At 36.6% G+C, this 26,888-nt stretch overlaps 1 protein-coding gene across 1 annotated transcript in view; it reads left to right on the top strand.

The window, feature by feature from the left end:
* Positions 1-1,300: 1,300 nt before the first annotated feature.
* GRIA4 (glutamate ionotropic receptor AMPA type subunit 4) overlaps positions 1,301-26,888 on the top strand; it is a gene marked incomplete at its 5' end in the record, with an annotated part of 70,656 nt that continues 45,068 nt past the window's right edge. The window contains 5 exons of the mRNA XM_029285582.1: positions 1,301-1,354; positions 4,650-4,808; positions 5,923-6,090; positions 10,427-10,531; positions 13,531-13,641. Coding sequence (XP_029141415.1) covers positions 1,301-1,354; positions 4,650-4,808; positions 5,923-6,090; positions 10,427-10,531; positions 13,531-13,641 — 597 coding nt within the window. The remainder of the gene's footprint in view (positions 1,355-4,649; positions 4,809-5,922; positions 6,091-10,426; positions 10,532-13,530; positions 13,642-26,888) is intronic.

Raw genomic sequence — 26,888 nt, 5'->3', positions numbered from 1 at the left:
CTTTTAAACTATTTCATTGTTGCTCCTGTTCAGCTTGTGATGTACTAGATATTCAGATCCTTTGTCTATATCCCACTATCAGGTCTCCACATCCTTTATACAGGAGAAATGCATTCCTTGATGTTACACTCTATCCTTTTCATTTTGACCCATTGCTCCATTTCTCAGATTGAATCTTTCCTTTGTCTTCTAAAGCAGGGATCCCCAAACCCCAGTCTGTGGATTTATGATGCCAGCAACTGGGCTGCACAAACAAGCAAAGCCCCATCTGCTGGATGCAGGCAGCACACAAAACCACACCCCCTCTGAGAAAAACCTCTCTCCACATAATCGGTCTCTGGTGCCCAAAAGGTTGGGGACCTCTGTTCTAAAGTGTTAGCCACTCCTCAATCCCATTATCTATAACAGTGGTTCTCAACCTGTGGGTCGGGACCCCATTTGGGGTCGATCGACCATTTCATGGGGGTCGCCAAGCAAGGCTGTCCGCCATTTTTTTTGTCCGCCATTTTTTTTGTCCACCATTTTTTTCCCCCTTTTTCGGCAGGTGCCTTACCTCCCTTGGACTGGGCCAGCTGGTGGTCGGCCTGCTCCGTCTCTGCCACTTGCCAGCTACGCCTCGGCCAGCGCAGGGGGCAGAACCACGCATGCGCGGTGCTCCCGAGCAGGGAAAGTCCTCGACTTATGACCGGTTGGGTAGTCCTCGACTTACGACCGGTTTAGTCCTCGACTTACGACCGGTTTAGTCCTCGACTTACAACCGGTTGGGGTCGCGGCATTAAAAAGGTTGAGAACCACTGATCTATAAGAATGTTGATCAACTCAAGGCCTGGGACTAAGCCTCATTCCATCTCATTTGATATTGCTTTCTAAGCAGATGTGAAACCAGTCTTCAGTGCTCAAGACTGGGAGAGATCATTTAGCCAAATAAATCCATCTTTTTATCATCTACCCTGCAACTTATAATTTTATTAATGAGGCACTTTGTTGAATGCTTTGTTGAAGTTAGGGGATATGTCAACAGCATTTTCCCAATCTCTCTCTCTCTCTCTCTCTCTCTCTCTCTCTCTCTCTCTCTCTCACACACACACACACACACACACACACACACACACACACAGAAAGGTAGTTTAAAAAGCCAAGTGTGTATTCTCATATTTTCATATCCATTATTTAAGCATTCAAATGTTTAAGCTATCTTTGATGAAGGTGTACAATAACGTCAACATATTATAAGTAATAACTATTCCTTTGAATAGGATACCGTTCATTGCTTTCTCTTTTCTACCCCATCTTTCTACAGATTGTGAGTGTTGGAAAACATGTTAAAGGCTATCATTACATTCTTGCAAATCTGGTAAGAATCCCTTTATATAGTTAATTTCATACCAAGCTAGTTAAATGATAATTAACCACAGAAAAGGAAAATATGGTGTTGATTCAGTGATCAAAATTGAAATCTCATAGTTAACTTTGAGCTGAAATTCCTGCCTTCATCTGATGTAGCGCTAATACATTAAAACCATGTTTTGATTTGGTTCTGTTTAGCTTTCCTCCCTGAAACTTGTCTCTTTATCACTAGTCCTTGTGACCATATCTCAAGGAAAGGCCATGCAGAGCATTCCTTTCATCTAGTGATGATGGTGGAGATACGCAAGATAGCAAAGAGTGTTGCAATGCAATTTCCACACCCTCCTCCCTTTGTACCTGCATAGTCCATGTTCAAAAGGAACAGGATTTGCATTATAATGGTCCATCAACCCTCCTGCTGATTTTGAGTGTAGGAGATGACCAGGTTGAGCACGAGGGACGCATCTTCAGTCATGAGTCCCTAAGCATCTACAAGAGATCTAAGCCCAGATCACCTTCCATGCCTTCTTAATTCCCACTCATTTCCCTTGACCCCTAGTAGCTCAGATTCTTGTAGAGAGCTTAAGCTTGCAATAAATCTTTATACCCATTCGAACTGCCTGAATCTCCTGATTTCCCCAGCGATTGACAATGAGTACTCTGAATGAATGAATGAATGAATGTGTATGTGTGTGTTGATATAACATCTACTAGGTTTTATGTAAATTATATACCATCTTGAATGTATATGTATAAATGTTACACAAGTGCAATCCCATTAATTTTAATGATAACAATAAACTGTCCTGATCTACCATAACAAAATATAGCAGGTAAGAGAAAAGAAAAACAAAAGCTATCTATTTCTTTACAGAAATGCCAATTTTTCCTGCAAAAAGCAAAAATGAATATTTTACAATTATTTGCTACTGTTAAATATGTAATTTATATACTGTATTTCATTTTAAGAAACTAAATTTCAAAAATGTAGAAGTTAAATGAAAGCAATAAAAAGTAAATTATTGAACTTACTCTCAAGTTGACTTAAATAAATAAGTATTAAATAAAGGTGATACATTAAATAAATAAATAGAAAATAAATAAATAGAAATAAATAACTAGAAAACATACTATTCTACAGTTTCCCAAGAACATATCTGCATAATGATTAATGAAAAAAGCTGTTCTCTGATTTTTTTTCACTTTTATATTTTCAAAGCTTGTTTTATATATGAATGAGTTACTCCCTATATCAACATAATGTATGATTGTAAAATAAAAATGAATGATGTGATCAGTAAAGAGAATATCAATAATACATTTTGAAATGATCCAATTACTGACAATGTTAATATTTTATATTTGATACATTTTTAAATGTGATACTAAGAATTAAACAGGTATTGTCAATTTATTGATAGATGCTAAAATCATTGCAAATTTCTCTCTCCACTTTATCATACTGCTTCTAAAATAATAATAAGATACATTGCAGTAATGTTGACATTGTTTATGCAATGTTAACATCTATGCAAATCAGATTAATAAAGAAAAGTTTGTAAAAAAGCTTAGTAATTATTTTCTGCAGCTATTAGTATAAGATATAGTGTACATTATTATTTTTTCCACTGTGAACTCATTTTCAAATATTTATACTTAATTAGATAGTTCTAGTATAATAATTTAATTTTTATATGTTTGTGTTTGTATTGGCAATTGCAATATTGCTGGGCTGGAATGAGACTGCTTGCAATGGAAAAAGCCAATTATTGAGTATCTGACAGAGCCCAAATCTCCCTGTCCATACTAAGCAAGAAAGAACAATCTGGTTTTCATCCTACGGGTAGTTTGCTTCACTCCCATTAAAACCAGGATACTAGCCTACAGCAAGAAATTGATGCACACTAGGCAGTTTGTGACAAGTATGGGACAAGGGCTGAACACCATATTTTGTCCCATTTTCAAGCCTGAGAAAAAATGCCACAAAGGTTTTTGCAGTGACTATGCGAGAATATATGAATACTATACAAACTTTTCTCTCCATCCCTAGAGGAGAGATCTAAGAAAGATCTCATGGCCTCAGGGATGCCTTTAAGGGGAAAATAGAAGCAATAAAACTGGTTATTTTCAATAGTCTGTGTTAAATATGAGTCAATGTGGAGCCAGCTCTGGAATTATATCAGTGTACAATTATACAAAATATATATGTGTAGCGGGGCTGGCTGAAAGGCTTTGCAGGAGCCTGGCCGGGGAGAGGGAAGCTCGGACAGCTACTGCCAGTTTGGGGCACGGCGGGTGTGGATCGGGCAGAAGGAAAGAAAAAGGAGGAAAGAAAGGGGGTGGGGGTGGTTGCTGTGGCTGTTGTCGGAGAGAGACCAGGTGAAGTCGAAGAGGGATTTGAGGTTTTAGCTGATCCCTTTCTGTGAAGGAGAGGGATGGAGAGAGTGAGAGAATGTGAGAAGGTGGAATTTTACTGCTTTCTTTCACAGGGGGGGATATCCCGAGCAGAGGCAAGAGAGAGAGTGAGGAGAGAGAAAGTTGCTGGGGTTGCTAAATTCAGATTTTAACAATAAATGAAAGGGGGGAGGGGTTTTGATACTGACGAGACCTGAGACTGCGAGCGACGACAGAAGAGAAGGAGAGGCTGGTCGTTACTGCTTTGGAGACTACCGGCCATCCAAACTTTGATTATTGTTACTTGTGCAAGTTATAGACATTGTGGGGAGTTGCCCTTGCGGGGTGAGCTGTTACTGCAGAACACTAACTACCTTCGTTCGTGTTCCTATCGCTGCCTGGAGCCGGGTTTTTCCCCACCCCACTTGTTTCCAAACAGTCGCTGTGAAATCATTAACTATTTCTGCTATGACTGCCTGGGGCTGTTAAACACTGTTACGCATTGACTATCAGGGCTAGGGGCTGATCATCTTTGTTCCTGAAAGTCCCCCCCCCCTTTGACGACGAAAGTCTGCCACCTTCTCACTTCGTGTGAGCTTCTGCTAGAAAAGACACCACACTAACACCTTAAGAGCACAGCTGCAGAGCATGACGGAGGATAGTGGGGCTGGGAGCACCTAGGCTTTGGTGGCCTCTGAGGGGGTAATGCTACATATAAATAAATGCATTATGTTGTATTAGAAAATGGAACAATTATATTTATTTTACACACCTGATGATCAGATTAAAATAGTTGAATAATAAAATATAACTTTTTAACTTAACTATTGTAATGACTAAATACCAGTGAAAAAGTTTTAATGACATGCTGTATGAAAATACAATATGATGGAAATTTATTTTCATAGGGATTCAAAGATATTTCCCTGGAGAGATTTATGCATGGAGGAGCCAACATCACAGGGTTTCAGTTAGTGGACTTCAATACACCTATGGTTTCTAAACTCACGCAACGGTGGAAGAAACTGGACCAGAGAGAATACCCAGGATCAGAAACTCCCCCTAAGGTTCTATTCTACATTAAAATCTGAAATAACCTTGAGTTCAACCATACTACAAACATAAGTAACTGCCTAATATTGTGAAGATCTGTTGACTTTTATGTGTTAATCAGGTTCCCCTACCCCTTCTACTTAATCTTCATATTTTTTTTTCCCCAGCCTGGGGCTTTTATCCCACTGTTGACCAAGCTGAGAGCACTGAGATAAATATAATTTTGGTGGTAATATTAGTCTTAGTTCTTCTGGTTATAGATGTGATGGAGTTTAGTCAAGGATGTCTTTGATAATCATTCTAAGGCTTGTTACAGGGACTGATACATTCCATTCCTTATCCAGAATGTTATCATTCTTCACTTGGAGGTTGAATCATAATAAGAAACAAATTATGATGTTGCATAGGTGGGTAGTGAAATGTCTGCAAGCAAATAACTGAGCTTAGGGCTTAGCTTAGAGAGCACCAAGGACTCCACAGTTCAACCCTGAATACAGATATTCCCTCTGTTGTCCTTTTTGAGATTGAGTGAAACAACTCTTTCCAGTTATGGTGAAACGTATTTAATATTCATTAGTGAACTGAGTTTAAAAGAGTTTTGCTATTGTATGTGTTGTTCCCTATGGGCTATTTAATCAAGAATTCCCAAATATCTTATTTCTTTATAATTATTCTGATTTTTTTACTTTATCCATTCATAGTTGGTTGTTATGCAACTTCTATCAGTTTTGGTATGTTCAAAATCAACTATTGCAACTTTCACGGACAGGTCATAAAGTCATATTATTGGCTTTGCCTTCTTGAAAGGATTGACTCTTTCTTCTTAGATCCAATCTTATCTGACCAAAAGTACATTTTATGGGAAGTCCAACTTTCCATTTTATTCTAGTCCTTTTGAAATTTCTAAAGTAACTTTTTGTAGCCTTTTAAACAACATAACTTCAGAATTAAACTTCATATTAATGTCCTAAGAATGCGGTGATCTTATCATCCTTGTTTACTAAGAAATCTTTCTCAGCTTGCTGAACTGATGCTTGTCAATTGAGAAATCAAAGGTTTAATAGATTTATTTTTGAACATAATTGTAATGCTAAGTATAATTGATTTACAATTTTTCCATCTGATTAGTATACCTCTGCTCTGACTTATGATGGAGTACTTGTGATGGCTGAGACTTTCCGAAATCTTCGAAAGCAGAAAATAGATATTTCTCGAAGAGGAAATGCTGGGGATTGTCTTGCAAATCCAGCTGCACCATGGAGCCAAGGAATTGACATGGAGAGAACACTAAAACAGGTGTGGTTCTTGTAAGATTTACATCTGCTTGGTTGTTGTGGCAGCTGCTATGTTGGAAATTATCACAAACATTTAAACTGCCAAACAGTTATTGTATTACTGTGTTATATTTAATTAATGAATGAAATAAATTTATTTAACTGTCTATATATTAGAAGGAAGTCTGGGTTGAGAACAAAATTAAACCCCAATAAGATTGCAATATAAAAAGACCATTTAAAACAATAATCCACATTGAAACCCTGATAAAATTTACATTCATCCACCAAAGACCTGGTGCAGCTCCATCAACATCCTGATCCCAGAGCCTGTGGGAAAAGCCAGGTCTTCATCATTTGGTTGAGACAACGAGGGAAGAGGCTGTTCCATAAGGCAGGTGATAGGACAGAGAAAACATGCTTCTGAGGTTCTCTCCTCTCCCCCCCCCCCAGGCAACACTGTTTCACTAAGGGGACACGGAGAATAATACCCTGCCAGATTTAGTACAATGGGCAGAAACTATTGGGGATAGGCAATGTTGCAAGTAATTGGGTCCCGTGTCATGTAGGGCTTTAAAAGTGTCCACCAACACCTTAAATTTTACCCAGAAGCTGATGGGAGCTAGTCCTGCTCTTGGAGCAGTGGCATTACATGGACATATTTCTTTTATACAGGTAGCCCTCAACTTACAATTGTTCATTTACTGAACTTTCGAAGTTACAACGGCACTGAAATAAGTGAATTATGACCATTTTACACACAACTGTTGCAGCACCCCCCTGGTCACGTGTTGTTTGGCAACTGACTCATATTTATGACAATTGCAGGATCATGTAATCGCCTTTTGTAACCTTCTGACAAGCAAAGTCAATGGGGAAGCCAGAATCACTTAACAACCATATTACTAAATTAACAACTGCATTGTTATTCACTTAACAGCTGTGGCAAGGTCATAAAACAGGGCAAAATTCACTTAGCAAATGTCTTGCTTAGCAACAGAAATTTTGGGCTCAGTTGTGGTCATAAGTTGAGGACTACCTGTATTTATGTATGCTATAATATACTTAGTTTGTTTTCAATTGTTATGTCATTTGCCCTTAGACCAATGAGTTAATGAACATTCACAATTGAAAATGGAAAATAAGCAGCTGAAAGACATTTGGGGTTCAAGTACAATTGTTTGTCTCTAGGTCAGTCACACACCAAAGCTGTTCATTAATAGCTTTTAAGAAATTCAGATTAATGGTGCTCTCCTTCACCTTGTATAAATATGTGTGTGTGTGTGTTCTGAAATATGCAACTACCTAAGGAAATTTGGCAACAAAAGCTATTCATGACCTGTTATGGAAGGCAATTAGGCCATGTTGGGCCATGTTGTTGTTTTTTTCATCTCCTGTGTTTTTAAAACTAGGAGATAAGCAACCTGAACAGAGGTAGGTAGCAAACAAATTTAATAAATAAATAAATACATTTTCACCACTGATACAAACAGAATGAAATGGGGGGGGGGGGGGGCCTGGCAGCACCAATGGATAAAACAACAATGCAGCACAAACTCCAATCCTTTTGTGAATGAATCAATGCTGCTTTTTTCATTTTGACAAAAGGGTCAATNCTAGGGTAATTTTTAAGAGGGGTTTTTAGAGGAGTTTTTAATTATATTTTAAATTAGACAAGTTAAATATTTCATTTTAATTAATTTTAAATTTTGTGTTGTTATTGGTGTTTTTAATTGATTGTCAGCCGCCCTGAGTCCGCAAGGAGAAGGGCGGGATATAAATTCGAACAATAAATAAATAAATAAATAAATAAACTTACAATTGTTCATTTTCTGAACTTTCGAAGTTACAACGGCACTGAAATAAGTGAATTATGACCATTTTACACACAACTGTCGCAGCACCCCCCTGGTCACGTGTTGTTTGGCAACTGACTCATATTTATGACAATTGCAGGATCATGTAATCGCCTTTTGTGACCTTCTGACAAGCAAAGTCAATGGGGAAGCCAGAATCACTTAACAACCATATTACTAAATTAACAACTGCATTGTTATTCATTTAACAGCTGTGGCAAGGTCATAAAATAGGGCAAAATTCACTTAGCAAATGTCTCGCTTAGCAACAGAAATTTTGGGCTCAGTTGTGGTCATAAGTTGAGGACTACCTGTATTTATGTATGCTATAATATACTTAGTTTGTTTTTCAATTGTTATGTCATTTGCCCTTAGACCAATGAGTTAATGAACATTCACAATTGAAAATGGAAAATAAGCAGCTGAAAGACATTTGGGATTCAAGTACAATTGTTTGTCTCTAGGTCAGTCACACACCAAAGCTGTTCATTAATAGCTTTTAAGAAATTCAGATTAATGGTGCTCTCCTTCACCTTGTATAAATATGTGTGTGTGTGTGTGTGTTCTGAAATATGCAACTACCTAAGGAAATTTGGCAACAAAAGCTATTCATGACCTGTTATGGAAGGCAATTAGCCCATGTTGGGCCATGTTGTTGTTTTTTTCATCTCCTGTGTTTTTAAAACTGGGAGATAAGCAACCTGAACAGAGGTAGGTAGCAAACAAATTTAATAAATAAATAAATACATTTTCACCACTGATACAAACAGAATGAAATGGGGGGGGGGGGCTGGCAGCACCAATGGATAAAACAACAATGCAGCACAAACTCCAATCCTTTTGTGAATGAATCAATGCTGCTTTTTTCATTTTGACAAAAGGGTCAATTCTTGCAGCTCCCCCCCCCCCCCATTCATTTTGCATTTGTCATTCAGATGAAATTTCCTGGAGTGTAAATAATGTTAGCTCTGGAAGATTCATTCTAAGCTATAGTAATCCACTGTATGATTGTTCCAGCTATGCTTTTTCAGCCCAACCCTATTTGAGGAGTTCTCATGAGAGAAAATCTGAATGAGACTGATTTGTATATCTCCTTGAACTTCTCAAGGAAGTGGGGAATATAAATCTAAATAAAAAGATAGGATAACATTTTGTTGGAGTGGGCAATATTAATCCATTCCATGTTGAATGGAAGCCAGGGTTTTTTTCAAAGTTATGAATAAAAAAAATTATTGCTGAGAGAGATGAATGCAGAAAATGTACATGAGCTTATTTCACATCACAATGATAAAATAAATTAAAAGGTTTATATTTTTATCGAATAATTATTTTATGTTTTTCAGTGCTGCATGTCAAATACATTTCTGCCACCCTGAAGATTTATTTAACTTTTGTGATAATTCACAATTCTAAATAATCTCTATTTTTTTCTGCTTTAGTATACCATTTAAGAATTAAATAAAACAGAAGAATTTTTCAACTGACAAAGATCTCCATATTCTGATAAATATAGAGAGTTAAAACATTTCCAAATCCAGACTGAGGGTTTTTTAGGCTTTCTTTTCACAGAGAATTGGTTAGGTCAAGGAAAAGGAAAAAAAAACCTGAAGAGACTATAAAAAATTCATTTTCTGGGGAGAAATTTTTTGTATTGTTCTTTTCTCCCTCCTATTTTACATCATTAACCAGTATAATGTAGCAATCAAATACTGTATTGTCAAATATTGTAGACCAGAGGTCCTCAATCTTTTGGGCACCAGGGACCGGTTACGTGGAGAGAGGTTTTTCCATGGACCGGAGGGGGCGTGGTTTTGTCTGCTGCCTGCATCCCGCGGATGAGGCTTTGCTTGTTTGTGCGGACCAGTTGCTGGCATGCCGCAGCCCGGTACTGGTCCACAGACTGGGGTTTGGGGACCCCTGTTGTAGACAACTGAGTGCTGCAAAACAATGAGATATTTGGGCATTTGTCACTTTTCACATTGGTCTTTATTTACGTACAGAAATTGCTAGTCTTTATTTACGTACAGAAATTGCTAGTCTTTATTTACGTACAGAAATTTGCTATTGAATTTTCATCCTGAGACACTATAAAGGTGATTTTAAAAATTGGCTATATATAATCCATGGACTATGCACTGACTATCCTTCATTTAAACATTTCCAGGACAGAAAACCTGATATGGACCTGGCATTTACATCTGCTGCTTTGGATTCAGTCTAAACTCAGACTCCAGAATGGGATGGGGTGGGATGGATATGTCCTTATAAAGATTTTTGAAGAAAAAGTGTTAAATACCAAAAGTACACAGAGATTGCTAAGCTCTTCTGTCATTTTATTAAAACTTTGGAGAGAATCTAGGGGTAGAAAAATGAATTTGGGTAAACAATTAACATGTCCCTTAATCAACAATCCTGTGGACAAGATTTACTTCTATACAACATCTTCTAATGAATAAGCACTTTATCACTAATCCATATTTTAATTTGATTTCCAATTTGAAGGTTCGAATACAGGGACTGACTGGAAATGTTCAATTTGACCACTATGGTCGCAGAGTCAACTATTCGATGGATGTATTTGAACTGAAGAGCACTGGTCCTCGAAAGGTATGTTCTAATTGTGTATTATTAGTTTAGTTCATCCCTATGTGTCTGATGTCTAAAGAAATTGTTACTAAAACTCAGTTTACCTAATAAATCAAATTATGTTTTCAGTACCCCCCATTTTTTAATAATACTCTGTTATTAGAATATAAGCATGCAATATTTCATATGACAAGGCACAGCATCTTTTTCTGTCATAAGAGCAAACTTCTTTGTTTGCTGGGCTTTTTGTTTTCATAATAATGGTAAAAAAAATCACAAGGTGTAAGTTAGAAATACAAAGAAAAATAAAGGAACCTGGAAGTAAAATAGTTCATTACATAAACACTTTTGGACAATTCAAATGTTTCAATGAACTTATTTCCTTTATTTATTTGTTTATTTTTGAATAAGAAGTTTCAGAATAAAAGATCTAGAATATTAAGAGTATTTGCTCTTTCGTTTCATTTGTAATTAGAGTCCAATAAGAGGTGACAGATGTAATGTGCTCATGGAGATTACTTTGTTTATTTGTATCTCACCTTTATTATTATTACAAAAAGTTCAAGGCAGTGAACATATCCAACACATCTTCCTCCTCCTATTTTCCACACAACAACCCTGTGAGGTGGGTTGGATGGACAGAGAATGTTTGGGCCCCAGCTGCTTTCATGCCTAAGACAGGACTAGAATTCAGAACTTCTAGCTAGAGACTCAATCACTGGACCAATTTGCAGTTTGCTGAAACACAAGAAACTGAGTTTCCTCTTATTTTTCAAATATGTTCTATACTTGTGACTTAACATATAGTAATCCCTTTTCATTTGGTTATATACTTTGTTGATGGTTGCCTGATGTAAAAGTTGAAGTCAAACATCAACCATCTAGAATCGGTGTCCTCCAAAGCCCGATACTTCATTTCTGACATCAATGTTCTGTACAAGGATAGGTCATCAGAAAAAAAAAAGTTATAGGCTTTTAATTTTAGTGCCAAGAAATATCCTTGCTTCCTATGGTTTATGTACTATGATTTATCGTTCCTTCAGCAATTTCAATTTAGGACATTCCTTTTCTTCTCATGCATCAGAACTTTTAAGGGCAGGAGAAAACGCACACATTTTTATCACCAAACTTTTTAATATCTTTAAAAAAAAACATTCACAGTGGTTCATGTTTTCATTCCTGCAATTAAATTCCTAATCTGTCTGCCCAGTTTACATCATCCTATTTTTCAAACACCAAGTGATGTCTGTTTGTTTTATTCCCCCTTTTAGAACATTGCATAGAAGAGAGCACATTTTTTCACCTATGTGAAAATCAAAAGAAAATATTATCAATTACAGCCAGTTCCTTAAACTGAAATATATACATTCAGTTTTATAATTAAAAAATAGACAACATTTTTTAAATGAAGATGATATAATAACTAGAATCCCAGTACATTAAATATTACAAAGCAAATCTATACTAAAATTGCATGGATTGAGCTGAATCCATCTCGTTTTTTTAAAAAACTTTTCACAGGGCTGTTATTATATTTCTGGCTTGGGTTTTGTTAATACTCTCATGTACACCTTTCCCTAATGAGTCCTTGAATTTAATGAAAGACATTGTGCCAAACATCTCTTGAGAACAAGTAGTATCTGCTTTTTTTCCCCAATCACATTATGTGGCAAGTTAGCAAGGCTATTTACAGTTAAAGTTGTATTTACAGCTGGCTGGGTTCTCCCACCTCTCTGTTTTAACTGATAATTATCCAGGGAGGAGTGAAGCTATGGCTTGAGATTTAAAATGTATTGTGAAGGGTCCTTGGTGCTCTCTGAGTTTGCTTGTTTTCTTGCAAATGTTTCATTACTCTAACTAGGTAACATCATCAGTGCTAGTCACGTTTGCAAGAAAACAAGCAAGCTCAGAGAGCACCAAGGACCCTTCATTTCAACCCTGAGCTTCAATTATTCTCCTTCATTGGTAAAATGTAATGTAAAAGGGACTTTTCCTTTTACAGACCAACCTATCAAAAATAGTGCCATAAAAAACAGAATAGAAACACAAGTTAAGATAAGCAAGAAGTCCGAATTCTAGTTCTTTTCATGGTTACTGGAGAAATAATCACCTGTTAAATAAACAATTTAGAATGGCCTTATCATTATTTATTTATTTCCTATTGTGAGGAAAGGTTTACATCTCTGAGCACTTCAGAGGGAATGAAGCTCTCAGATTAATAACATTTTGTAGATATTCAAGGAAATAAAAGTGCACAAGAAAAAGAGAAAAACTCTTGTGTTTGTTTGTCAATGAAGAGAGGAGAGGCACCAGCAATGGATCATTAGAGACAGGAAACAAATGAGAAAAACCCAGGTAAATATTGGAGCCATCGTGTAAAATGATACTGTATCAGAAGTCAATTATGTTTATCCCCTGAAACCATAAGCAAAACAATGCAGACAGTGACACTCCGTATGAATTAAACAGCATATTATACAGCTTAGTTCCCACAGTGACAGCAAATAAAAGTTTTATATCAGTTAATTTATACCTGGATAGATAGATAGATAGATAGATAGATAGATAGATAGATAGATAGATAGATAGATAGATAGATAGATATATCAGATATAAATGGGAATCTGAAATAAACTTTTATTTGCTATCACTATGATTTTGCATGATTTTGTATGATGTAATATGTACATGGAATCATAGATTCAAGTCATGGAATCATAGCAGAGACCAATTTAAAATTACTCTTGAAAGTTGTCTAGATAAAAAGATGTTTTAATAGGATAGAATTTGAGCTTATGTAAAATCTGCTTCTTTATACCTTGCAAAAGAATAACTCATCAAAATATAGCTGGGCCAAAAGACAACCAGGAGATAAAGTATTTGCCAACTAATGACCACAGTATAGTGGTGGCAGAGTGGATTGTGTCAGTTCCAATATTTAAACTACATTTGAACAAACTATCATGGTTGACCTCATCAACAGTGAGTAGAAAGTTAGCTTCTGTATTTGTTTATTACAGATTGGATACTGGAATGACATGGATAAATTAGTCTTGATTCAACATGAGCCTACAATGGGCAATGACACAGCTGCCCTTGAGAACAGAACAGTAATTGTAACTACAATTATGGTAAGTTTATTTTTTCTACTCTTTGAGGGAAGCCAAATATTTACCTCATTATCTACTAAATGCTTGCTTTGGTTGAATTCAGGAAGTAATCTTTAGGATTCTAACTATTTCAAATGAATATAGAACATTTTCACATAATTAGACTGCTTTGGACATTGCTTTTTAAAACATCATATTCAGTCTTTCAGTTAATCTCTGTAAAATGCAATATACTATAAACAAGAATTGAAAGTTTTGAAAAAAAGAGAGAAAACTTTATTTTATATAACTGTACCCTCATTCATTTTTGCCATGATGTTGTTTTTATTGTTGACATTGTCATTTTTAAGGGAAACCTCTATGCCTTGTAAAATAAAATGGGAATTCACAAAATGCACACTTCCTGATTTCTGTAATAAATACCTTGTAACAAATAACCAAACAAATATTTGGTTAGTTATGTCATTTTAGAGTTTTTAAAGTGGGTATAACATTGAAAAACATATTTTCTCACAATTTCTACCATTTTCTATTGTAAATAGATTACTAAACAAAATTCAACAACTACAACTTAGCCACATTTTAGCCTTTCTTTATTTTGTTCATTTATTTTATAGGTTGACATGTCTTTCCAATAATGTCTTACACTGAGTAGACTTCACGTCTTGAAATATTAATAAGATTAAAAATTAAGAACACAACAATAGCATAGTATAAATTACCCAGATGGCAATGAACAGTTGTAATCTATACATGTGTTTACTGTTTAGGAAAGATAAATACAACCTAAAAAGTTCCTGGACTACCAGATTTTCAACATTTACAAATTGTTATTCAGGGCCCATCTATATGAGGGAGAATGCTGTTTAATAGAAAGGGAATGGAAATGATTGAAAACACCCAACCTTAGGATCCCTGAAGATAACATTTCTTAAAGATCAATCCCCAAGGAGACCTTTTTCTTTCAAAACTCAAGGGATGGGCAGAGACTATTGGAAGAAGGTAGTCCCAGAGATATCCATATGCTAAACCATGAACAGCTTTAAGGTTGACTACCAGCATCTTGAATTACCCTGCGAAATAAACTAGTAACTAGTACTGCTTTCAAAACAGACATGGGCAAACCACCTGACACCTGGATAATCCAAAACTGTATTCTGGGCCAGCTGAAATTCCCAGGTGCACTTCAAAGTTCATTGCAATAAACAAAGAGAAGGTGATAAAGGCATAAGTGATGATGAACATACCTCCCGATCTAGGAAAGATCATAACTAGCACACAAGATGAAATTGTGCAAAATTCCTCTTAGCCATAACTGCCCACTTGCTCTTCAAACAGAATCCTAGATTAAGAGCCTTAACAAGTTGAGCGATGACTTATTGAGGAGGGACACATCACCATCTGCCCTGTCTTCCAAAATGCATTCACCACTGTCCAAACCCAGGTTTTTATCACCTCCTCAAAAGGCTAATCAAATAGGAGGAAGGTGAAACATCAGTCATGTCCATGGCAACTAGAAAGTCAGCTGATCCTAACAAGGATAGTTAATTCCCCCACCTTCAAATAACATTGCAACTGCTCCAGTAATTTAAAAAAACAAAACAAAAAAAACCATATTTAACTTATGGCATCCTGCATGTGTTGGGTCCTCTAAACTTGAATGAACTTATAATTTCCATAGAGGCTATAAATTCATGAGCCGTGTCTGCTCCTGGTCCCAAAAAAATGCTAATTAGAGGTTGCAATTAAAGTTTCCTAAAGCTTAACTCTGAGAACTCTATCAGGAAGCTGAGATGAGGTCCAACAGCTTGGACAGGGATGCCACTATGAAATAGGGAAGCAGTATAACAACAATTCCCAGCTTGTCCTAAGAGCTCAATTTCAAAAACAAGATGCCATATCCAGTTATCTGAAGAATAATACCTCTAATCATCAGCATCCCCTATTAGTTCTCAGTAATACAAACCTGGTATTCACTCTCATCCACACTAATACCAATTATGAGAAGAGATGTATTATCAGTATCAAACAGCAGCAGCAGCTGGAACCTAAGCTTCTTGATAAGCTGTCTCCTAGTCTGAGCTATGGGAGAGGCAACAGAAGTAAGGATGGATCTCAGTTGCTCACTCCTTTTTCCTTTTACCCCATCATGTTCCTCTCTACTCATCAGTACCTTAATTTCTATCACTTCTCCTTCATTCTCTTTTACTCCAATACTCCATGTGCCAATGATGGCCATCCCTTACTATCCTTTCCACTTCCATTTCCACTTCTATTTCTATGTAACTTATCTTCCGATATTACAGATCATCTCTTCCAAATTATCCGGACCCATTCAGGGAGTATACTTGACAAAAAACAAGAGTCATTCATCAAAACTACTGGTCAACTATCAATAACTTCCATCTCCAATCCAACTCTAATTGCACTCAGCTGCCCACTTCCTACATACCAAAACCTTAGCTCTTGAAAATGCTCAGAAGCCATTTAGTAAGTATTGTCTCCTAGATTCCAACTCCAGAAACCCTTTACTTTTACTCAGAGGCTTATCCTTCCACCTCCCAGTCACAAGTCTACTGCATCTTTTTTTCTTTTCTGCTTCCACACTTTTTTTTGTCCTCCTAATTTTTTCACTGCCTTCTAAATAGCTAGAAGATGCTGAAGCACTTCATATCAAATTACCAGAACCAGTTCTTTAATATATGCTACCTTTTCCCGTACAGAGAAATAGTGCAGGCATTTTTCAGATGTTTAATTCTTTTGAGAACTCTGGCCACCATATATAGCAATTGCTCGAATAGATACAGCCTACCATAGCAATCATTGGACTCAGTAAATAACTTCAGTCTAAGAAGTCCAAACTGGCTCCTATTGTCTACATTGATTCATGGAGGCATAACAGCCTGAACTCCACCAATCTCTCTGCTGTTACCAGGCCATTAAATCCATACTCTCACAAAGTAGCAGTGGCTCATGGCAAAAGAAAGGATCTGTTATGGATCTATTATGATATAGGCACTAGTACCACTTCTCCAGTCACAAGCACTCTGCTCTCCATCCTCCTTCCACCAATATCTGGTCCACAACTTCATTTATCCTATCAATCCTACTCTATCTTTACTCTCTCTAACAGTCTCCAATAACTTCCCCTATTTGCAACTTTCTAATGTCCTTCCTACATTAGCACTGTTCCTTCCACAATGCTTTCTTGGGGGGAAAAAGTATTTTCAGTGCAGTTAATTTCAATGCATAAAACAAACTGTGCTTAATTCCTTTATAGCCAACTGAACTGTGAAAAGATTGCAACTTTGGTTGACCATAGTTATTACTGCTGCTGTTGTTATTACTCAGTATTATTTAGTAAATAAATCTCTGAAAGAATTTTAATGAAATAAGCAACATGTATTCATTTTCTTAATTCAATTTTCATTATTACCATATAAAACTATAAAACTTCAAATGGTTCCTTTTAATTGAGAAAATAGCTAACATCTTTCTTTTCTTCAAGTCAGTAGTGCCCTTTAATCTGAAGAGTGTTGAGGGAGATTGTCAAAGAATGACCTTAATCTGATTAATTTAATAATTCTCTCTTTAATGCACTGTTCTTTTTATATATTACAATGGACAAAGTTTGGATTTTTCTCCACCAAACTTTCCAGATTACATTTATTTTAAACAATACAAATTGTTTCATATTGTATTGTTATATTGTTTGTATGAAATATAGTTGTATAATTTAGTATGGTGACACATACACTTCCTTCTGACCAATTGCGTATTAAGGATTATCATTCTTGGATAAAAAAGACTAATATTCTATAGGGAAATTCTAAATGTAAACCTAATTGTATAGTTCAGTGGTGGCGAACCTATGGCACGGGTGCCAGAGGCGGCACTCGGAGCCCTCTCTGTGGGTACACGTGCCGTTGCCCCAGCCTTGCCTCCGCCCGCGACCTCTTCCTCACCAGCAACCTCCTGGAGGAGAGTCGCCCCCGAGCGTGGCCCACGCAGATCAACTCAGCCAAGGACATGGCAGCCAGGCAGTGTAGACAAGACTCTGCCCTCATGCCCCAACACGCACAGTTGATGCTGTGGGAGCGGGCAGAGTGCGTGGCTGCCATGGTGCTGCTGGGCTGCCTGGGCGACCTGCGGCGGGCCCTGGAGGCGGTGAGTGGCCCTGCGGGCAGGCAGGGTGGGGTGGAGTGGGGACGGGGCAGGGAGTGGAGTGGGGTGGGGCAGGGGTGGGGCAGGGGTGGGGCCAGTTTTGGGGCACTCGGTCTCTAAAAGGTTTGCCATCACTGGTATAGCTCTTCTTTGCATGGGATTTATAAAAATGTTTCTTTCCTTTGAAAAAAAAAGTCACAGTAATGGAAAAATCATACTTCAGTACAGTCCTCCTCTTTTCAGCCACTGATGAAGAACCCTATTTTAAGAAATTGACCAAGGAAGAAAAGACTCCCAAGATGCACATGTGAACATTCCTAACATAAGATCCAGTATAGTAGCACTGAGCTGTATTTTTCCATATGGATTTCTGAGCCTCTGACTGGATGACCAGCCACTGAAGCATCAAGCAAAATAATGTTTTTGGGTTTTTTGTTTTGTTTCGCTTTGCTTTAAAAAAAAAAAAAGGCTCTGTTTACTTTGAAATGTTTGAAACACAGGCATTCAGACTTCAACCAGGCCAAGGTGTGAAGAAAATGATGGAGATTTCAAAATAACCTCCGTTGAAATTTTCCACTCGTTACAGTCTTTGAATTGAGGCTATCATCGGTGTACTGTGTTAATTATTGTAAAATGCTTCCAATTTTAAGGGCAACTAAATGATGCTTGGGAAAAAGAGAGAGAGAAAAGTGCTATACAAGATAGAGAAGCTGCTTAAGATGTCTTTGTCTTGCTTGCAGTGAATTCTTTTCATGTGCATTATAAATGTTATCTCTGCAAAAGAACTTAGCCAGTCTTCAGTTATTCCAAACAAAGCATCTGAATAACTTTTATGTAGCATGCCATGATTTCTTAAAGTATACAATTTTAAGCATAAAAAGCAGAGAGAAAATGTCTTGTTGAATGTTCCATTCTTTCAGTGCAGGTAATTTTTCTTCTGTAATAGTACTTAATTTGTGACAAGTCATTTATGTGGAGTTGTGTCATATGATGTATCTAAAGTGTTTACCATTGTCATGCACCATAAAGATAATGAAAAAATATAACCTAGATTATAAATACAGGTTCTTGTTAGATCAGACATGTTTCCAAAATGACTCAGATCTTACTAGTGTTTTTCCAGTGAATCTGAATTCCTGTTATTCTAAAAGGTCCACTCCACAAGCCAAAAGAACTTATTTATTTCTTTATGAAATTTATCTGACCACCTGAAACCTGCTGGATCCTAACAAGTGTCCAGAGCATAAGCATTAAAAACAGAACACAAATTAGAAAAAAATAAAATGGTGACTAAAAATATAAAGCTAAAAATGATAAAAATAAAACAAAATGGCATTAGTAAATATCAATCTCCAAATCCCTTCTAGAACAGTCACATGTTTACCTGCTTCTGGGAGACCATGAGGATGGGGGCCATTGAGGCTTCAGAGGCCAAGTTCCTCCAAAAAGGAGGAGCAGCTACAAAGAATGCATGACATTAGACCATCTGGTAGGCGAGAACCCTAAAGATCTAGGTAGGACATGTAAAAATTATTGGGAAACATCAGCTTCAAACTATCTAGACTTTTAGTGTACAGCACCTTAAATTACATTCAGAAGCCCACTACTATTGATTTGAAGTCTAGAAACCAGTGATATTTGAGTATGACATGGCAACACTATGAGTAGGCATTCTAGATCAGCTGAAATTTCTGATTTCAAGCGCAATGCCGTATGAAGCAAATGACAGTAGTGCAATCCAGAAAGGAGGCCCTGAGTGATCGTTTTCAGTGGCACCTCTTCCAGGTAAGGCCTCAGCTGGGGTGTCAGCTGAAACTGTGCAAAAGCCCTCCTGACTATGGCCTCCACATGCTCTTCATGCAAGAGCCTTGAGTCCAGGAGAACCTCCATATTTGCACATTTGCTCTTTTAGGATCTTTGAAGCAGGAGGGAGGAAAATTTAGAAACCCAAGGCTTTTACTTAAGCTCAGTTGTTTTGTATATATACATTACGTTTTCAGAAAGGAAATATCCTTCATCAACTCTTCCTGATCACTTCAATGATATTTACTGAGCCTGTGTTACAGACTGCAGTACTATACAATGTCTTTTAAGCGCCATTCTGGCAAGCCAGTGCCAGTAAGCATAATACCAGGAGATTCTGGAATACAGCAAAATGCAAACATTAGACATCTCCAGTGCAGCCAAAAAGGAGGCCATATCCCTATAATACAGGAGGCTATATTATATCCCTTATTTATTTATTTATTAAACTTACATGCTGCCCATATCGCCCAAAGGCCACTTAAGGCAGCTTACAATCAATAAGAGCAACAACGTAAAACATTAAAACAATAAATAATAACACTAAAATTGATTTAAAAATAAAGATGGCAAGAAAAGAAGTCAGATGCACACAGGAAAGAAGTGAGGTCTTATCTTAGTCCAATACCCCCCCCCCCTTACAAGTGAAATGCTCCTATCAGGGCCTCCGGCCAATTGGCAGGGTCAGGTCTTCAGACTCTTTCAGAAAGCCAAAAGGGTGGGGACAGATCTCACCTCAGGCGGTATTCCAGAGGCTAGGATTCGTGGCAGAAAAGGCTCTTTTCCTGAACTAATTTGTCTACTACCCTTTATACATCAAGGTTCGCTCCCGCAAGAGAAAGATTGAAAGTTCTGTTCTGATAATGTGATGAAACTCTATAGTTAAAAAACATCCTAGTATTACAGAGAGTGAATACATTTTTTAAAATGATTAAATTTAGCACTGTACACAGAGCTCTCAAGAGGGCGAAGCTTAGGATATAATGATAAACTGGAACATTGATTAGAAAACATTTGTCCCTAAGGCAAGAGATCCGTCTACAGTACTTATCTTTAAATCTTTATGCTGCAGGCACTGATGTCCAAACATCTTCTAGCATTTTAAAAAAAAGTAACCAGCATTATAATAAAAAAGGAAAAGGAAAAGAAGGCCATCAATAAAAATAATTGGTGATGTGGAAGCATTTTCTGCTATGCTTTCACTACACTCTTGAGAATCTACTCCAGCAGTCTCCCAGCTAGGCCATTTTACTTTTTTTTTTTCTTTCAACAGAGAAGCTATTCAGAATGTCTGTTGAAAAAAATCAAATCTTTGGATCAAAAGTAGCACAGTATAAACATGTAAAATAGCCAAGGCTTACACACATCTCTTATACCAGGTGTTTCGGTATCCAAAGGGAATAAAAATATCCCCAAGTGATAATATCCAAGTGATTCTATTCATTTTATTTTAAATTCATGTTGAAATTGGTATATTACAATGCAATTTAAATTCAGTGGACTACTTATGAAGGGAGAGCCACTGTGCAAAGTTATTCTTCAGTGTAAAATATTCAGTGAACTCTGTTTTTATCATATATATTGGAAAGAGTCAGCTGGGGTAGAAAGATTCAAGCTCTATCAGTTTATTTATTGATTTAATCAATTTATACAGCCACCCATCTCATGAAACTCTGTGCAGTTTACAATAACATAGATAAAAAGGCATAGAATGTAAAGAAAAGAAAAGAAAAATACCCAGCAGCCAGGAATCATGAAAAGATCATTAACACAACCAGGACAGGCTTCATCTCACACCTGCCACTCTAAGCTTGAGCACAAAGCTTCATTTTCAAGTTGTTGAGGAAGGTCAATATGGCTGAGGCTAACCTGAGTTCTGGAGGAAAGATTCAATGAAGGGTGCCAAGACAGAAAGGGTCTCCTTCTGGACTTCAACAAATTACACTCTTAATTGATTGTATCCAGAAAATGCTGCTCCTGCCAGATCAGATAGGCAGAAAGAACCAGGAAGAGATAGTCCCATAAATAATCTAGTTCAAAGCCCATGAAGGACTTTAAAGGGGACTATCAGCACCTTGAATTGTGTCAGAAATCACACTGGAAGCCAATGTAGCTAAAGGAACAGTGGTGTCACACGCACCAAATAACCAATGGCATTAACTGCCTGCGCCACTGCCTTCTGCACCAGCTGAAGCTTCCAAATACTCTTCAAGGGCAGCCCCATGTACAGTGCTTTGCAGTAGTCCAGTCTGAGGGTCATGAACAGATGAAAGATTGAGAGTAGCCCCCTCCCCAGACCAGGAGAACCCTGTGATTGCAATCTGTCTTTTAAAACAAACCTTTTGTCCCATAGGATAGAACTCAATTCTGTGTATATTCTGCCCTATATAATTCAGTAAGCAGAAGTTAATGCAGAAAATGCATATTATAATTTTTAGAGTAATGGTATTCAGAAATGACCTTGGGAGACAGGAGGAAAAAACTATAGACTATATAAGCATCATGTAAAAGGTATGTCAGCTCAAAAAAGGAAAAGGACCTAGAAAGTATCTCAGAAGGGACCCTCCCTAGTTTTCCAGAGAGTAAAAGGAAAGGAGGAAGGAATATTTTTATACTTATTAGTGTCACCTTACAATAAAGATAGATCTAATATTCATATGCTTTTTCTCTGGACTACTTCAAGGGGCTAACATTTAGAGGCTCCTGAAAATAAAAAAAAAATAGAACCAGACTAATCACAAGGGGGAAAAATTGTATTCAGAGAAAAAGCTCAGTTCAAGATGTGACATTTGTTTACATTGTTATTTTTTTCTAGATGTTTATTAAATTGAGGGGGAGATGCATTCAAAATATTTTACCCCAAAATAATCTGAAGCAGAAAGTTGATTTGAAGATCTCCAAGGGATAATTACACAGCTCATAAAAAGAATCAAGCACTGAGCTATATAATTCCTAATTTTCCATTAATATAAGGCCTGCTACAGGTTTTGAACCACTACTTCCTTTTACCTAAATATAACTTATGAGAGCCCATGCCCAATGTCAGTGCTTGAGCTGAGCAGAATCTGAGCATGGGTCTTGGCATGTATTAGGCTAGACCAAAGGTTCCCAGACTTTCTTGCTTCTCAGAAATTTTCTGAGCCCCAAGGCCAAAAGACAGCTTTGCAAATATAGCATATAAAAAATGGACATCACAAAAAATTAAAATATCCCATGTCACCCCTGTATGTTTTGTATGGTGCTCTGAGGTCCTGCAGTGCCAGGTTTGGCACTCAAGTGCCATGAAAATCTGGGGTGACAGAATATATCATCACAAAAATGAGATATGTTAAAACAGGACTAAGGAGCCCTATCAGTGCTTCTAATCCAAATTAATTCTAGTCCAGACAAAGATTCTACACAGCTTGTGTCATTTTCTTAATAGACATCCTAATATATTTAATCGTGTGATTAATGTGTTTTAATCAATCATATGGAAGAAATTGAGCAACAAGAATGGTCGTATGAATTGGCCTCTTGTGTATAAAAATAAGTTATAAATAAAATTAACATTAAGCAATAAAATTAACATTACGATTTTTTGGCTACAACTAATATTAGATTCATTTTATTTCTCATGGGAAAAGGTTCTTGTTTCAATTAACCAAGTGTTGCCTCGAGCAAAGCAGTTTTGCCTCTTGTTTGATCTTTGCTTTGTCCTTAGTGCAATCCATCTCCATCTAATTGACAACTATGAAATGGTAGCCTTTCATTTAAGCAATCATTTGTGGAGGCAATTTCCAGAAAGACTTGATACTTGCAATGATAACCCTTGCAACAGAGGCAATAGGGAAATCAAGCATTTTTTCCAAGAACAGTCTGCAGACAAGTGCTTTAGATTAGTCACTTGTAAGCGAGGGCTTTAATAATACTTCTGATGTGAAAAAAGGTGAATTGCTGCATTTTGTGAGAATGCTGTACATGTTTTGCTCCATAGTGCCTCATATAATTTGTCAAAAGATATATACCAGTGTGCAACTCTTAGCACAACTTCAGAAGAACATATGAAAAATATGCACTACAAAACATCATAAAAGCCAACATTTCCATTCCCCTACAGTTATTTTATTGGTTGAAGAAATATTAATGAGTTTTTCCATCATACTTTTGATGTCAATCAAGTTATTAGACAAAGTAGCTTAGTGATGCCATCTACACTTTGAATTAATCTAATTGGGCTTTAGGAAAGCTGCTGCATAATAGCTATGAATATTGGATATAAATATATACATCTAATTACTTTTAGAAAACTATATGCCAGGAAGTTAAAATTTCTGAGAATCTTCTCATTATACAGCATGGGTTATACCTTATTAATAACGTATGCCTTGAGCTATACTCTGTAGGTAAACAAAGAAACCCTACAATCCTTTGTTCTGTTTTTGTGGTTTGTCTTTTAATAGATCATCTCTGGGAAATAATCTTCCTTTATTTATTTGTCTGTTGATTTTGTTAGAAGGCAAATTGAGTTGCTTGGTTTATTCCATTAGTCAAGTATGTCCATCAAGTGCGTCAGAACAAATGTGGTTTTATCCTAGAAACAGGCCATAAAATATAAATTTGATGTGTGTTTTGTATGGAAACTCAAAGCATGTAAGTGATCAATAGGTTTCCTTTACAATGTGCCCATTTTGTAGCTTTACCATGACATCAAGGAAGTGGACTTGTTCTGTTGATAGGTCGAGGTTAAGGTTGATGATGGATAGAAATTATTAAGGTCTTGATGGAATTTAATGAGATTATTTTCCGTGAGTCCAGATTAAAATGCCGTTAATGAATCTCACGTAAAGTAAAATTTTGTAAAGTTTTATTAAGTAAGAATTTTGTAAAATAAGAGTTGACAAATAATGTTCCAGGTCAGCCATGAAAGTATTGGCATACTGTGGCCTATGGTTGTTCCACCGATTTGTAGATATATATTATTGCCAAAGATGAAGTAGTTATTAATGAGTACAAAGTAATACTATCTAGTGGCAAGATGTGCTTAGGGAGTTGCCAATGAATTGTAGCCTTCATGGTGGTGTGGTATCTCTTGTGTAGCTGAGGGTGCTGGTGGCTTATGCTTTTAGTAAAACTTGTTGGTTTGAAAAAGTGCTAAAAGACCGCTTTTGAGTTATTACTATAATATACTAATAGGATCAATTTGCATTTAAGTCTAACAATGTTATTGTAACTATGTCACCAGTTAAATGTGGCATTGTTCAAAAATCAGTTAATCCCATGCATTTCTTTTGCCTTTTAACTTTTTCAATATTTAGCTATGAATTCTATGTTTAATTTAGAAACAAATAATGGCCAGGATCACTCAACAACAATCTCTTTCACTCATTTATGTGTACCAAACTCACAGTGCAGTGCAGAATCTGGTGAATTTGCGCTTTTTTTCCAGAAAAAAAAATACATAACGAAATATGGGCTCTGTTCATTGGCCTTTCATATTACTAACTTATTTAGTGCCACTGGGGTGACAAAATAAATCAGGTACTTGAGCCAATTTCTGAATTTAAGTGGAATCAATAATACCCAATTTTTCATTCTGTGAAAATCCGATATGTATTGATTTGTAAATTTCTACTGCATGCCACGTTTAAAATAAAATTCAGCAATTTGCTTTTTACCTTCACATTTGATATGTTCCTATGCTTATTGTGATTCTATGCTGTTTCACCCATACAAATATAAGAGCAACTTATTTATATATTCATATTAGGAAATTGAACACTGTCTTCTTTTACCAAATGATATGTTCTCGTGTTGTATGTATATGTTTAAATTTCTGTCTTAAACTCGTATAGAAAACAAGACTACTGTTTGTTTTATTTAACTGAAATAAGCATGGACCGCATTAATACAATCTTTCACATAATATTGATGTAATATAAGAATTCTTAGTTTAGAGTAGAGAATTAGATCATTTGCAGTGTTTTAAATAATAAAAAACTAAAACATGTGAGTGGGTATGTTCTATATATTTTTCAAATCTTGTCTCAACTTTCTTTATTACAGTCCAAGATGAGTACAACATAAGTTAAAACAAATCAAGTACAATCCAAAATGTAATAACATTTTAACAGTTTGATACATAGTGAGCATCTGTTGATAGATCTGGATATGATGTAATCTTATGGAAAATGCACAAAAATGCAATTAAAAATAGCAATAGCAATAGCACTTAGACTTATATACCGCTTCACAGTGCTTTACAGCCCTCTCTAAGTGGTCAGCATATTGCCCCCAACAGAATCAGCATATTGCCCCCAATAATCTGGGTCCTCATTTTATCAACTTTGTAAGGATGGAAGGCTGAGTCAACCTTGAGCGGGTGAGAATCAAACTGCCTACCGTAACTGCAGCCTGCAGTCAGCAGAAGTAGCCTGCAGTACTGCATTCTAACCACTGCCCCACCAAGGCTCTTTAAATGTTGATTTTAGTAGACTTGTCATTTAGGAAAATATCTACGTAACGTTGAAAATTAAAATTAAATTAAAAAGAAAATTAAAAAGGCAAATATGACAGTACAATTCTGCATATAATTTTACATTTTAGAAAATGGAAGACACAGGTGTATAGCCTAAGCACCATGGGACTGCCATCCATAATTGCAGAAGAGAGGGTCTTAAAATGTGCTCTAGAAAAAGCCCATTAGTTTATAGATAATTTAAATATAATCTCCCCAAACAGGTGGTAACTACACATTTAAATTTTCATCAGTGTGAGTTAGTTTGTCTTACAGGTAACCCTTGATTTATGCCACATTTGGGACCAGATACCCACTGTTTAAACAAGGAAGTTGTTAAGTGAGTTGACGTTGACGATATGACCTTTTTTGCCATGGTTGTTAACTGAATCAATGCAGTTGTGAAATGAATCACATGGTCATTAAGCGAATCCAACTTCCCTCATTGGCTTTGCTTGATGGAAGCTGGCTGGGAAGGTTGCAAACGGCAATCACATGACCCTGGGGTGCTGCAACCGTGGTAAACATGCCGTTTGGCAAGCACCTGAATTTTTATCAAGTAGCTGTGGGATTCTGCAATGGTTGTAAGTGCAAGGACCAATTGTAAGTCTTTTTTTTTTCAGTGCCATTCAAATGGCCAGTAAACCAATGATTATAAGTCAAGGACTACCTGTAATTTGTGTTTACGTTCTATATGACTCAACAATCAGGTTAGGACATTCTGGAGTGAGGTGCAAGAACCTCTTTTAAATCTATATTAGCCTTTATAGCTCCACTAACAATTGTCTAGGAGATACCCTGTGAA

Source organism: Protobothrops mucrosquamatus, unplaced genomic scaffold (genome assembly GCF_001527695.2).
Source record: "Protobothrops mucrosquamatus isolate PMUCROS unplaced genomic scaffold, P.Mucros_1.0 scaffold1885, whole genome shotgun sequence".
Lineage (NCBI taxonomy): Eukaryota > Metazoa > Chordata > Lepidosauria > Squamata > Viperidae > Protobothrops > Protobothrops mucrosquamatus.
This window is presented reverse-complemented; position numbering and strand designations above follow the sequence as displayed.